The sequence below is a fragment of the Peromyscus eremicus genome, chromosome 6 (assembly GCF_949786415.1).
Source record: "Peromyscus eremicus chromosome 6, PerEre_H2_v1, whole genome shotgun sequence".
Classification (NCBI taxonomy): domain Eukaryota; kingdom Metazoa; phylum Chordata; class Mammalia; order Rodentia; family Cricetidae; genus Peromyscus; species Peromyscus eremicus.
The window spans coordinates 116,560,196-116,572,787 of NC_081421.1; the positions used below are offsets into that span (position 1 = coordinate 116,560,196).

Consider the following 12,592-nt stretch of genomic DNA (forward strand, 5'->3'; position numbering starts at 1 on the left):
AAATGCCAACTCCTGAACCCGCCAACATGCTGCCGGTGCAGAAGGAGATGCCCAGCACTGCTCTGGACTTCATCTAGTCATCAGAGTCCCATCTTTACAAGGAGGCAAAACTCAAGTCCGATGAGCTGCCCACAACAGATATTTTGAAGAAAAAACACGTATTAGGTTTCAGAGAACAAGGGCTTTGCTGTGTTGTTTACTTCCTCTCTGGAAAGAAAGCCACATGGTTATGTTTTCAAAGGCTTCTAGTGGTTCTGCTGACATCTGGAACCAGACCATCTGTTCTCATTTCTCTATAAAGTGCCCCACAGGCATGATATACTGGAACAGCCATTGTTCCTATTGTCTTTCTCAGTAACAAAGACACCCGCCCACTCAGTTCTGCAGGCAACTCACCATGACTTCTTCCTTCCAGATGGCCACATTCCATCCCCCAACAGTGAGGATGATGTCGTTGTAGAAAGGTGACCTCTGAACGGTGTGGACAGACCCGTCGTGGACGGTGTAGAGGTTCACAGGTTTCTTGGCTGTGGAAATACACAAGGCCAACTTTGGGTGCATGGTCTGTCACAGAAACTTGCCTTCTGGGCCCCTTTTCAGGCCCTCAGCAGCGCCATGTTCTCCTTCATTTACCTGCTCATTAGTCTATTCGGGGAGTCACTAAATATTTGTGGATTGCTTATATGAACAAAGGTCTTCATGTGGGTGCCTAGACAATGGCTAGCTAGTAACCCAGTGTGGCCGTACCCTCAAGGGGCTGACGATCCTGTAAACAGATGCTCCAGGAAGTAACTGAAACCATCACAAGGAGGGACGACAAGAGGCACTCCTAACTTAGACTGAAGGGTCGGGGGAATGAATCACTGAGGTCTGAGTGTAGCTGAGCTTTGGGAGTTTCTGGGGTGGAGGAACAGTGTGGACAGAAGGACAGCACACACCGAAGTCCCTGGAAGAGGAACAGTAAGTGGAGGCTGGAACTACAGGCACGAGACGTGAATGGACAGGGTCCTTCAGGAAAAAGAGTTCAGACCAAGGCCAAAGTGCAATGTCTTTTTATGCGTCCAGCTCAAACCCACTGATGTTTCCAAAGCTACTCTGGCCGCTGTGGGGAGAATGAGTTAGAGGCAGGCGAGGCGAGGCACGGCCCCCAGTGAGGACTCCTGTGGTAGTTTAGGGGTGTGTGTGTGAGTGGTGACTTGGATTAAGGTGCAGTAGAGGAGTGGATAATCAGGACGCATTTGTGAAAGAAGACATGGAGACAGTTTGGCCAGGCAGAGCGAGTGAGCGAGCGAGCCGCAGCGCTGAGGAGCAGCCTGGTTTCTGACGAGAGCCACTGGCGTGATGCAGTTCACCCGCAGCAACTAAGAAAGGTAAAGTTCAGACGCTGAGACCAGAGCTCTCCGGAGCCTTTGCCACAGGCCCCAGGGTCTTCCTGCCTCTCAGGATTAGGGCTTGGGTTTCCTTTCCATCTGCCAGGGTTGACTGTTGACCTGAATGCTCTTCATTCTTTGCTCCAAACTCCAGGGATGACCGACCATTAAAAACACATGCCTGTGGGGTCTAAGGTGCAATGTCTCTCTGCTCTAGGCTAAAACTGCAAATTTATTCTGTATCTCATCAATTTAATGACACGTGAGAGCTGAAATGATGCCCCCAATCCAAACACTGATGGGATATTTAAGAGAAAGAGACCCCCTACATTTTGTAAGAAAATTATAAAGTCGGGTTTTGAATATCTGTTCACATTCATGGTACCATTTTTTGCAACAGAAGAAAGATAAGAGTATCCATGGATAAATGGCCAAACAAAATGTGGACTAGATATGTGATGGGATATTATTCAACCTGGGCTGCAGAGATGGCTCAGTGGTTAAGCACACTGGCTACTCTTCCAGAGGACCTGGGTTTGACTCCCAGCTTTGGAGCTGATCAGAACACTGTGTCTCTATTTAGGGGCAGGGACTTTATATTAGGAAGATGTCACTCCTCAACAGCCTGAAAGGCTCCTATATTATTCTCCTTTCAAGAGTAGAGACCCTAAAACCATTTAGGAGAGGAGTTATAATTGGGGAGTTGGTATAACCCATTTCCACCATGGAAATCCAGGAATATAGTCCCAAAGTCGTTCACCGGAAGGGATCAGTGTCACGACTGGAGTCTTGGTCACAGGCTCAAGTGTAGCTTCCAGGCAAAGGTGTTCATTTAGAAAGCGATAAGAAACCAGAGCTCTCGACTGGACCTCATGGGCTGGAAACAAGGACATTTCCTGCTTCTGGCCAAGGACAAAAATGGGGTTGTTCACCTTCAAGGTCCTTGCCCCTAAACTGACTAACTGGTTTCTGCTCCCAGTCCTCCTCGTTATCTTGATAGATCACAGGCTTCCACTCACCCCAAAGCTAGGCATGTCATCAGGCAGACTCTGATATTCTCTTCCTTCGCTGTGATACATTACCTGGAGTTTCCAGCAATGGATTTGAAAAGTGTCTGGGTTTATGACTTCCTTCGAGTTGTTACAATAAAAATTTCAAGAACTTTTTTTTTTAAAGCCATATTTGAATATGGAATTTAGGGTAGCCCAAGTCTGTTTTCAGACCATGAGCCTTCTCATTTGGCTCTAGAATAAAGTATCCTTTATCCCCTTTGAGGTGAGAGCTGTTTTTCACATTAACAGCAGGTTTCAGGATGATGACAAGGGTTAAGAGGTACGGTTCCAGAGGTTTCAAAGCTTCTGAGAAACACAGGGGCTGAAGGAAATGTGGTCTCTGGTGGTGGGCTGACTAACCAAACCAGGCCGGCCGAGCTGCTCTGGCTTGCTGGCTGTGGCTTCAGGCTGCAGGGTCAGAGTTGAACTGTACAGTTTAGTCCTGTTGCAAAGACAAAAAGGAAGGGCTGGGTCCAGCTTGAGAGAGGGGCAGAAGGTCCAGGTGGATAGCAGGACAGGCAGGCGTTAATTCTATCAGTAGGCCGTATCGGGGAGAATGAGGCAAGCTGAAGCCCCAAGGACAGTTGGGAGATCTCCACCTGTGGGTCCTTGACCCGTCTGTTGCAGGAATCTTCAAGAGTCTTAATAAAAACAAACCCAAGGCCAATTATTGGGGTGAGCGCTGGAAGATCAGAGAGACAGAACAGGCCACAGCTTCCTCACCTTGCCAATTCCTCAGCTGATCCTGTTTCCTCAGGCTGGAAGCCTCTGAGTTCTCTCTCATCCAGATGGATTTCAGCTGAACTGTTGCTCAAAAGCCTAAAAGCTTAACCAGGCTATAGTTCCTCGTCCTCATGCCTTAAATACCTTTCTGCCTCCTGCCATTACTTCCTGGATTAAAGGCATGAGTCACCATGCTTGGCTGTTTCCAGTGTGGCCCTGAACTCACAGAGATCCAGGCAGATCTCTGCCTTCGGAATGCTAGGATTAGAGGTGTGTGCTACCATTGCCTAACCTCTTTGTTTAATACTGTGGCTGTTCCATTCTCTGACCCCAGATAAGTTTATTAGAGTGCACAATATTTCAGGGAACACAATACCACCACAGGCCATGGTCTCTGCAGTGCTAGGTGCCTACATTTTGGGGGGCGGGGACAGGTGAGAGATTTACAGCCTTTCCTAGGTCTTAAACGTCTGGTAAGTTCTTGGGGCTAGTTTCCCTGCTATATTTTCTTAATTTGCCCTTGTTTTCCTACTGTCCTAAATCGCCCTGATACATTTACAGGGTGGCACTCTTTCTATTCTCATTAATAATAATGTATCAGTCTGTGCCACTGTGTGTGGTACCAGACAGATGATGCCGTTCGAATGTCTGTCAAGCTGCAGAAGTCATCCTCCATCCTGAAAACACACCCCCAGGATGCTTGTAGGAGGTGTCTCTTAGGTCAGGGCCTAGTCTGAAGACCCACTGCTTTATACAACCTAGGGCAACTCGGAGTAAGGCACAGACTGATCTCAACAAATGTATGAAAAATAATAATAATGGTAACTGGGTAGAAAGCAAAAGATCCACTTTCTAAGGCTATATCTTGAAGAGATCCCAGAACTCATATTCTCCAGGCTTTCTTGAGTGGTCTAAAAAATTCCTGGCAATGCAGAAGACACTCCAGATCCCAGATACCAGTGGCTTTGTTTTTGCTGATGCTTTTGTCTCTCTGTGGGGCTGCCCCTGGGGCAGATTCCCTCCACACTGTCTCTGAGTGAGCAAGGCTGTCCTGGGGGCTGGAAACTCTCTGAACTGTGATAAGCTATGGCATTATCCACAACGGTAAGGTCTATTCTTTTTTAATAACATCCTACATAATCTTTTCTCCCTGGAGTCCTTTGGAAAACTAGCGTGCCTTTCAACAGTGAATGGAGCTGTCCCTAAGTTATTAAATGGAGTGCCAGAGCCTCCAGGCCAGGTCGTTTAAAGAAAATTATAATAAACCAAAAGGCACAGATTGGTGGCAGACTTCCTGGGTTCAGAGACTGCTGGTGATGCCCAAGGCAGGGACCCCACAGGGCTGCTGTTACAGTGACGAGTTTATCCACGGAAAGTGCTTGGAAGAGTGCCGGGTACGCTTATGTGCTGATGGTACAGTTCAAGGGTCTACCAACTAAAACAGTTATGCCAACTGTGGTCATTTAGATCTGCATTTCTTCACTTGCCCCTTAGATCATGTGCAAATAGTTGCTATGACCCCCAACCCGTTTTATTTAGGGTAATCTGCCTTTCACAAGTTGTTTTTTTTTTTTCTCCCCTGAGGATGGAATTCTCTCTCCTGCCTGGTTATGTAGAGTTAACCAGACAGGAGGGATCAAGTTGTAGCAGCTGCCTCTGCTTTTGCTCAGGAAACATCCCTGGTGTTTATGACAGATGCAGGGTGGGAACTCACAAGAAGAACATCTGCAGCGCAGTGAACAGGGCACATGGATTACAGTTCCGTGCAGCTGCGCACCAGCTCTCTCACTCTGCGAACATTATTCAATGGAAACAGCAGGCTGGCGCAGCTCTGCCTGTTTCACAGGGCTTGGCTGATAGCTTCCGGGTCTCCACAGCCCTGGGGTTAAACGCCAAGAAGTGAAAAGCAACCCCTTTTCATCCTGATCACCCGTATCTCATTGGCTGTGAAGTCTTGGCCTAGAGACTCTGTCTCCCAAGTTTTTCTGCTATATGACTATCACCGTGCCTGCCTGCAAGTCCCCACTGGCTCTCACTAGGCCACTGTGACTGCTCACCCAGCTTCCATTAGGAGCTCTACTGACCCAGCCCCACCTCCTGCCCCCCACCGCCTGCTCTCCTGCCAGGCCCTAAAAACCTCAATACAGTTGGCTCTAAAAACCTCATTAAGACAGTCAGAGCTCTTTGCCACCTGGACTCAGAGGTCTGGCCCCTGTCCTGCTGTGGCCGACCTCTAGACCGCTGTGTGTTGGCTCTGAATTCTCCTGCATCCTTCCTGTCCAGTGCTCTTTTGGGTTCCCATGTGCTTGTCCTTGTTGCTCTTCTGACAAGGAGGGTCTTTCCCCATTGAATCGATATGAAAAGTTTCCAGTCCATCCTTTAGGATTGTGGTGGTCTGAATGAAATGGCTCCCATAGGCTCATACAGAGTGGAGCTATTTGAAAGGATTAGGACATGTGACCTTGTTGGGGTAGGTGTCGTCTTATAGAACGAGGTATGTCACTGGGCATAGGCTTTGAGGTTTCAAATGCCCAAGCCAGACCTAGTGTCTTTCTCTCTTCCTGCTGCCTGTCAATCCAGATATCAAACTCTCGGCTCCTTCTCCAGCACCATGTCTGCCTGTGTGCCACCATGCTTCCCACCATGATGATAACGGACTCAGCCTCTGAACCTGTAAGCCAGCCCCGACTACATGTTTTCCTTTCTAAGAGTTGCCGCAGTCATGGTGTCTCTTCACAGCAACAGGACACTGACTAAGACAGGACTCAGCTCAACTGGGGTCCAAGGTAGAGCATTTCTTAAGACAGTTCCTCTCTGGACTTCTCCATGACTTCGCTTGCTTACAACCACAATGCTAACATTCGTTTGCCTTTCCAACAGGTCAGAAGAGGACACTTCCTCCTCATCTACTAACACCATTGTCTGGCCCACAGCATAAAAATGGAATAAAATTCACTTAAAATAATTGACCTTTCCTCCATGGTTAAATAGTTTTCAAAAGCAAGCTGTAAGAGGAGATGGGACCCCAGGAGAATGTATGAGACCAGGAGGAATCCATGTCTGCCATGGCATTGAGTCCTCTATTGTATGCCAAGGGAGTGAAGACTACTACCATGATACATAGGTCTGGCATGCAGCACACACACCCACAATGAATATCTATATGAATTATATAATAAATATAGCAACACTTCCAAGGCTCAGAAGCTTCACAGAAGAGTACAGCAAGGTAGAAGGTGGTCTTTGGAAGATACATTGGGATTCTCACAGCATTTGTGATTACTGGCATAACATCTGGGCAAGATCGGGCCTGTGGGTATCCTGCACTCGGGACAAGGGAAAGATGACCCTCAAGGCCCCAGTGACCCTGAGGAACTATAGGCAGATGGTGTTTTTTTAGTCAGGTAGGGGCTCACCAAGTCCCCCCACTTCCTGAATGTCTATAGAGAGTTAATGGCTGGAGGAGGTGCCATCTCTTCAGTGATATAGACACTGGCAAAGGAACCCACACGCCTGTAAATAACCCTTAACCTAGAACCACATAAGCAAGCCCAGTGAAACTCACTGGGCCATTAAATACATAAATTAATAAGGACTAGGCAGGAAGACAGAAGGGGTTAGTGGGAGCTGGGGGCAGATAGGCAATGAAGAGTGAAGACAATAAAATGCATTTTATATGTGTGCTAACATCCCATTCTTATGTATAACTCATGCATGCTAATAACAAAGGGAAGATCTCATTAATAACAGGCTAATTCATAAAACTTACGCATGAATCGTCCAGTTTCAGAGTCTCTCTCCATTTTCCAGTCTGTATATATCACTTCACCTTCCTAGAAAGATAACAGGTTCTGGATAAACGCAATGATAAGTTCAGAAACAAGTGACCTTGTTTCCTGTGGCCCTGTGCTAAGACTGAGGGAACAAAGACAAATAAAAATGAGTCACTTTAGTCACTCATGAATTCAGAGGACCGGGAGGGAAGAAAGGCCCCAAACTGTCACTGCATCTGATTTCAAGATGAAGTGAAAATGAGTTTGCTTTATGCACACACAGTGACATGAGTAACCTGGGTAGCCGTGGAGACTTGTTATGCATAACTGTCTGAGGATGAGTGGGGGACGAGGGCAGGTTTGGGTCATTCAGTGGTTTGTTCTCAGCGTTTAACCAAGTCAGGACTTAATAAAGACCCGGAGTAAGACAGAGAGGGAAGATGCATCATAACATTTACCTTTTCAAGACAAGAGCAGAGAGCACAAACCTCCACTCAGATTTAAGCACTGAAAAGTCTGGTGCTAACCTATGGCCGTTTTAAGGAGAGGGGAAGACAGAGGGGCTAATGTGAAGCAACAGAGGAGACAGCCAGAAAAATGGGAAAGAGACAGAAGCTGTGAGTGACGATGGGGAGAGGCAGTGGTCCTGCCACGAAGACGTGGACACTCGACAACTGACTCCAGGCCACCTAGGTCCAGTTGACCTTGAACTTGTGCTCCTCTGGCCTCCTGCCTCCACCTTCTGAGTGCTAAGATCACCAATGTGTGCTGTCAAGCCTGTTCTAGGTGGTGCTGGGATGGAGCCCAGGGCCTCGTGCATGCTAGGTAGGTACTCGGCTGACAACATCCCCAACATGTTAAGATTTCAAACCTGAGTCTACAAGGCACCTAAGTTCAAAATCTTAGATACCAATGACCATATTAAAACATGAAACTGCCTTCAAACAGGAAACATGTAAAATAAAGGTTATAAAACTACAACAGCAGGGGATGTAATTTAAAGACCAGACAGTTCTAGTTTACCTCTGTTCCCACAAAGAACTTGGTGCAGAAGTCTTCTATCGGCTTGAGAATATTGGCTATCCCAGCCTCCAGATTGTGGTAGGGGTTTACTTCCGCTGATTTCAGGGCTTTCACCTGGCTTAACACCTTTTCCTTCAGAAGAACATGGATAGAAGACGTACCTGTTTAGAGAGAAAGATCTTTTAAGATGTATGTTATATTTCCTGTTGCTTGCCACACATTATTCCATTCATCCCTTTCCCAATACGGCAGTGATTTAGTCCAAGACTCATTAGGCTTCAGTTTAGCAGGAACTCCCATGCTTTTTAGGCCACCCCCAACTATATTATAATATATTTGCACGTTAGAGCCAAATGTGCAAGCGGCATAAGGGGGCAACTATCCTGGAGGCCAAAATACCAGGATTTTTCTTTCAATTAGCTGATGTCATTTTATTTTAGAGAAAGATTTTTTTTATGATGTAAAATTTATAAATATTGTTAAGCTTTTGGAAAATAGAGAAAAGCATGTGCCAAATAACAAAATGCACTTAATGCCACATCTTTCAGAGATAAACACCACTGGAGTGCTGCTACTTCTCTCCGTAGTGACATCCTGTGGATACACATAAAACAGGCTTTGTAAATATGGGTCATATTCTGGGACTGGAGAGGAGGCTCAGTATTTAAGAGAACTGGCTTCTCTTTCTAGAACCTTGGCTCAGTTCCCAGCACCCACATGACAGCTAACCATCATTTGTAACTCCAGTTCCAGGGGACCCAATGCCTTCTTTCGGCTTCCATGAGCACCTAACACACATGAGGTGTATATATATACATATACATATATACATATACATATATATGTGGTGGTATTTTACTTGTACTGAAATGTGATTTTAATTGTATGTTAATAAATAAAGTTGCCTGGGGGTCAGAGCTATTAGAACCATAGCAAGTGCGTGGCGGTGGTGGCGCATGCCTTTAAGGACCTGGAGGGCGGTACATACAGGCAGTGACAAGGCAGTCACGTGTTTAGGTTTACAACCAATGAGAAGGCAGAACAGTTAGACTATTTAAAGACATACACACAGGAAGTAGGCCCCCTTTTTTCGGAGAGCTCTCTTGGCTGAAGCAGGATAGCTGAAGCAGGAAGAGTAAGGCTCTTAGTTCTGACCTCTTGGCTTTCTTCTCTGAATCGGCTCTGTGTTTCTTATTTAATAAGACGATTGGTTACATCTACATATATATATATATATGTATGCGAGCAAAACACTCACATACACAACAATAAGTAAATATTTAAAAATTGAATCATATTCTAACTTGAGGGAGTGTTCTTTTGTTCTCTTAGAGACGACTGAGGCGAAATTGAAGAGGGGGAAAGGTAGTGAGCCCATAAACACTAAGGAAAGTGTCAACATCAAGAAAATAGTGGGGGTTTGAAAAATCTGAGTGTGTGTGTGTGTGTGTGTGTGTGTGTGTACGTACATGTGCACAGCAAGTGTGTGAAAGTCAGAGACCAACTTTCAGAAATCTGTTCTCTCCTTCGACCATGTGGGTTCTAGGGATCAAACTCAGGTCTTCAGGCTCGTGTGACGATCATCACAGTCACCTTACCTGCTGAACCATGACGGTGGCTCAATAAAACAGTTTCGTGCTGTGCAGTCCAAGAGCCAGAGAAAAATGTTTCCATCAACCACATTTACTCAGACTTGAGTGGGATAACCTTGGATGTTTAGTGAATTCAAAGCCATTCTTATGCACCACAGAGTTTCAGTCTCTGGTGTTAGTAATTCTTACACCCGACTTTTATTGACTAGTTGCTACGAGCCAGGCACTAAATAGTGTGCATTTCTATATTAACCCATCTGCACAATGTCCAATGATGTAGCCACCTCTGTTATATAGTCCTTTTATCTTCTCACTTTTTTTCCAGGCAGGATAGAGAAAAGGCAAGGCACCGAGAGGCACAGCCGTTTACTTGGTCAAACAGTAACCTGTGGCTTTGAGATTTTAGACACAGACCATCAACGCCAGAATCCACTCTTAACCACTATGCCACTGCTGAAAAAGTAGGTGGCAGGCTGTGAAGGCCGTTCTAAAGGAATCCAGAAGCTATTGGAGTATAGCCTTTCTCCTTAAAATGCATACAGAATTTCTCCTGGAGAAGTGGAGCTGGTGTCTACTGGAGCCTTCATCCTTACTGACTAGTTCATGGTACCGGAAGGTACTCTTGCATGCCTCTAGAGGAGAAAGCTAAACACCAGCCCAGTCACGAAGGCTTCACTGTCCAGTGATGACCTGTCTGCACGAGACGCTGGTGCAATAGTGATACAAAAATTGTGGATCACTATCTGATTAGCTCTAAGGCCACTCCATGGGATGGAACCCACGCCTGACGTTCTCAGCTGTCTAAGAACCCGAGACTAGACAGGCCGGGAACGTAGGGAAAAACCAAATGCTACTGCTCTGCTAAAGGAACTTAGCAGTCAAATGACTCCTAATGACATTTTGCTATATCCATAGATTAGTTTCTTGCTCAGCCATCATCAGAGAAGCTTCTTCCTGCAGCAGATGAGAACTAATACAGACACCCACACTGGACAATGTGCAGAGAGTGAGAGACCTGGGAACTCGATGTCTCATTAAATCCCTCCCCTCGGGACTCCGGGGATTGTGCAGAAGAACAGGTGGGAAAATTGTAAGAGCCGGTGGGAGAGGAAGACATCCGGGAAACAAGGCCTTTAGACACAGAAGGGCCGACACACTTGTGAACTCAGAGACTGGCAGCATGCTCAGAGCCTGCGGAGGTCTACGCCAGATGGGGTCCCAGTGCTGAGAAAGGAAGTAGACACAAGCCTCCCATCCCTAACCCAGAGGTTATTTCTCACTGACAACTGCTCACAAAGGAAAACATAGTTTTCTCTAATGGAGTCTCACTGGGTAGACAAACCACACTTCAGGACGGGCAGGCCCCATGCCCGGCAGCAGGTGGCCAGCACAGAAACAAACTCAATGGTATTTCTGGAGGTTTGTTTTTTTCTAAATGCTTTGTCTAGGCCTTTCTTTCTTTCCTTCCTTCCTTCATTTTTTCCTCCCTTCCGTCTTTCTTCCCAACCTTCCTTCCTTCTTTCTTTCTAACCTTACAGGTCTTCTGCTTATATATCATGAGTTCCGATTTTGTGTTTTTATGGGTCCCCCCCACCGACTGTGTGTGTGTGTGTGTGTGTGTGTGTGTGTGTGTGTGTGTGTGCATCTGCATCTGGTATGTGTTTCTTGTGCTTTTTCTTTGACTACCTTTTTTTTCTCTTTGTTTTCCTATTCTGGTTTGTTTGATTTTTCCAGTTGCCTGTTTGTTTTTAATGAGGGAGAAAGAAAGGCTGTGGATTTGGGTGGGTAGGGAGGTGGGGAGAATCTGGGAGGAGTTGGGGTAAGGAAAACCATGATCATAGTATATGAAAAAATATATTTTCAATTAAAAAATAGTTCACACAGAATTTCTTAAAGTTTTAACTGAACTAAGTCTAGGGACCACTAACTCCTCTGGGTTCTAAAATGGAGGGCAAAGGTGAGTAGTCCTTGGCCACTAGATGGCGACAGAATACACCAGAAAACCTGTGACTCGTGGTCCAAGGAAGCCAGTGTTAGATCAATAGGCAAAACGTCACAGGAAAAAGTTATGTGTGCACTCTACTGAACAGATCCAAGGCTAGCCAGAATAGGTGCAAGCTGGCAGTGTTCCCAAACCACAAGTGGTGTCTAATACAATTCTTAAAGTTGGCTATTCACACAGGAGGCAGGAAGTGGCCAGTCTTTCTGAGACCATGGACTTGCCTGCAACATGAATTTTGGACCGCTCACTTGCGTCTCTGCTGGGAACATGCTTATTCCTTCTATGGTGTAATTTATCCCAAATGTTTTTTATTTAAGAATAACTTATGCCAGGCGGTGGTGGTGCACGCCTTTAATCCCAGCACTTGGGAGGCAGAGCCAGGCGGATCTCTGTGAGTTCGAGGCCAGCCTGGACTAGCAAGTGAGTTCCAGGAAAGGCGCAAAGCTACACAGAGAAACCCTGTCTCGAAAAACCAAAAAAAAAAAAAAAAAAAAAAAAAAAAAAAAAAAAAAAAAAAAGAATAACTTATAAAATCATGTTGTCCAGAAAGAAAATATTCATTTGATGGGATGTCTTCTTGTTTGACAGCATAAGGGTGTGCTACAAGCTGCTTATTTTAGGACTTTTCCTGAAGTGCATATAAATGGATTTTGTATCTGTCCCACTAGAATACTAGCTCTGTGAAAGGAAAGACTGATCTTATAAAAGATTCATTATTTTAAATTTAATTTTAGTTTAAATTAAATTTAAGCGTGTGTGTGTGTGTGTGTGTGTGTGTGTGTGTGTTTGTATGGCACATGTAAGTGCAGATGCCCACTGCGAAAGAGGGTGTGGGAGCCCCTGGAGCTGGAGTTCGGTAGTTGTGAGCCATTGCTATGAAGTGGACAGGGTCCTCCCGAGGAGCAGCCAGTGCTCTCAAAGCTAAGCCGTCTCTCCAGCCCCGAGACCTGCCTTTTTCTTTTTCTTTTTTTTTTTTTTGTTTTTTTTTTTTTTTTTTTTTTTTTTTGTTTTTTGTTTTTCGAGACAGGGTTTCTCTGTGTAGCTTTGCGCCTTTCCT

The 12,592-nt window shown here is 45.7% G+C and overlaps 1 protein-coding gene across 2 annotated transcripts in view; it reads right to left on the reverse strand.

Annotated features, from left to right (window-relative positions):
- The window catches only part of Dnai3 (dynein axonemal intermediate chain 3), a 65,488-nt gene that overhangs the window by 7,830 nt on the left and 45,066 nt on the right, over window positions 1-12,592 (reverse strand). For both annotated transcript variants that reach the window (XM_059266394.1, XM_059266393.1), the window contains exons 17-19: window positions 7,942-8,102; window positions 6,915-6,978; window positions 397-527 (exon numbers count right to left, since the gene is read on the reverse strand). In XM_059266394.1, coding sequence (XP_059122377.1) covers window positions 397-527; window positions 6,915-6,978; window positions 7,942-8,102 — 356 coding nt within the window. The remainder of the gene's footprint in view (window positions 1-396; window positions 528-6,914; window positions 6,979-7,941; window positions 8,103-12,592) is intronic.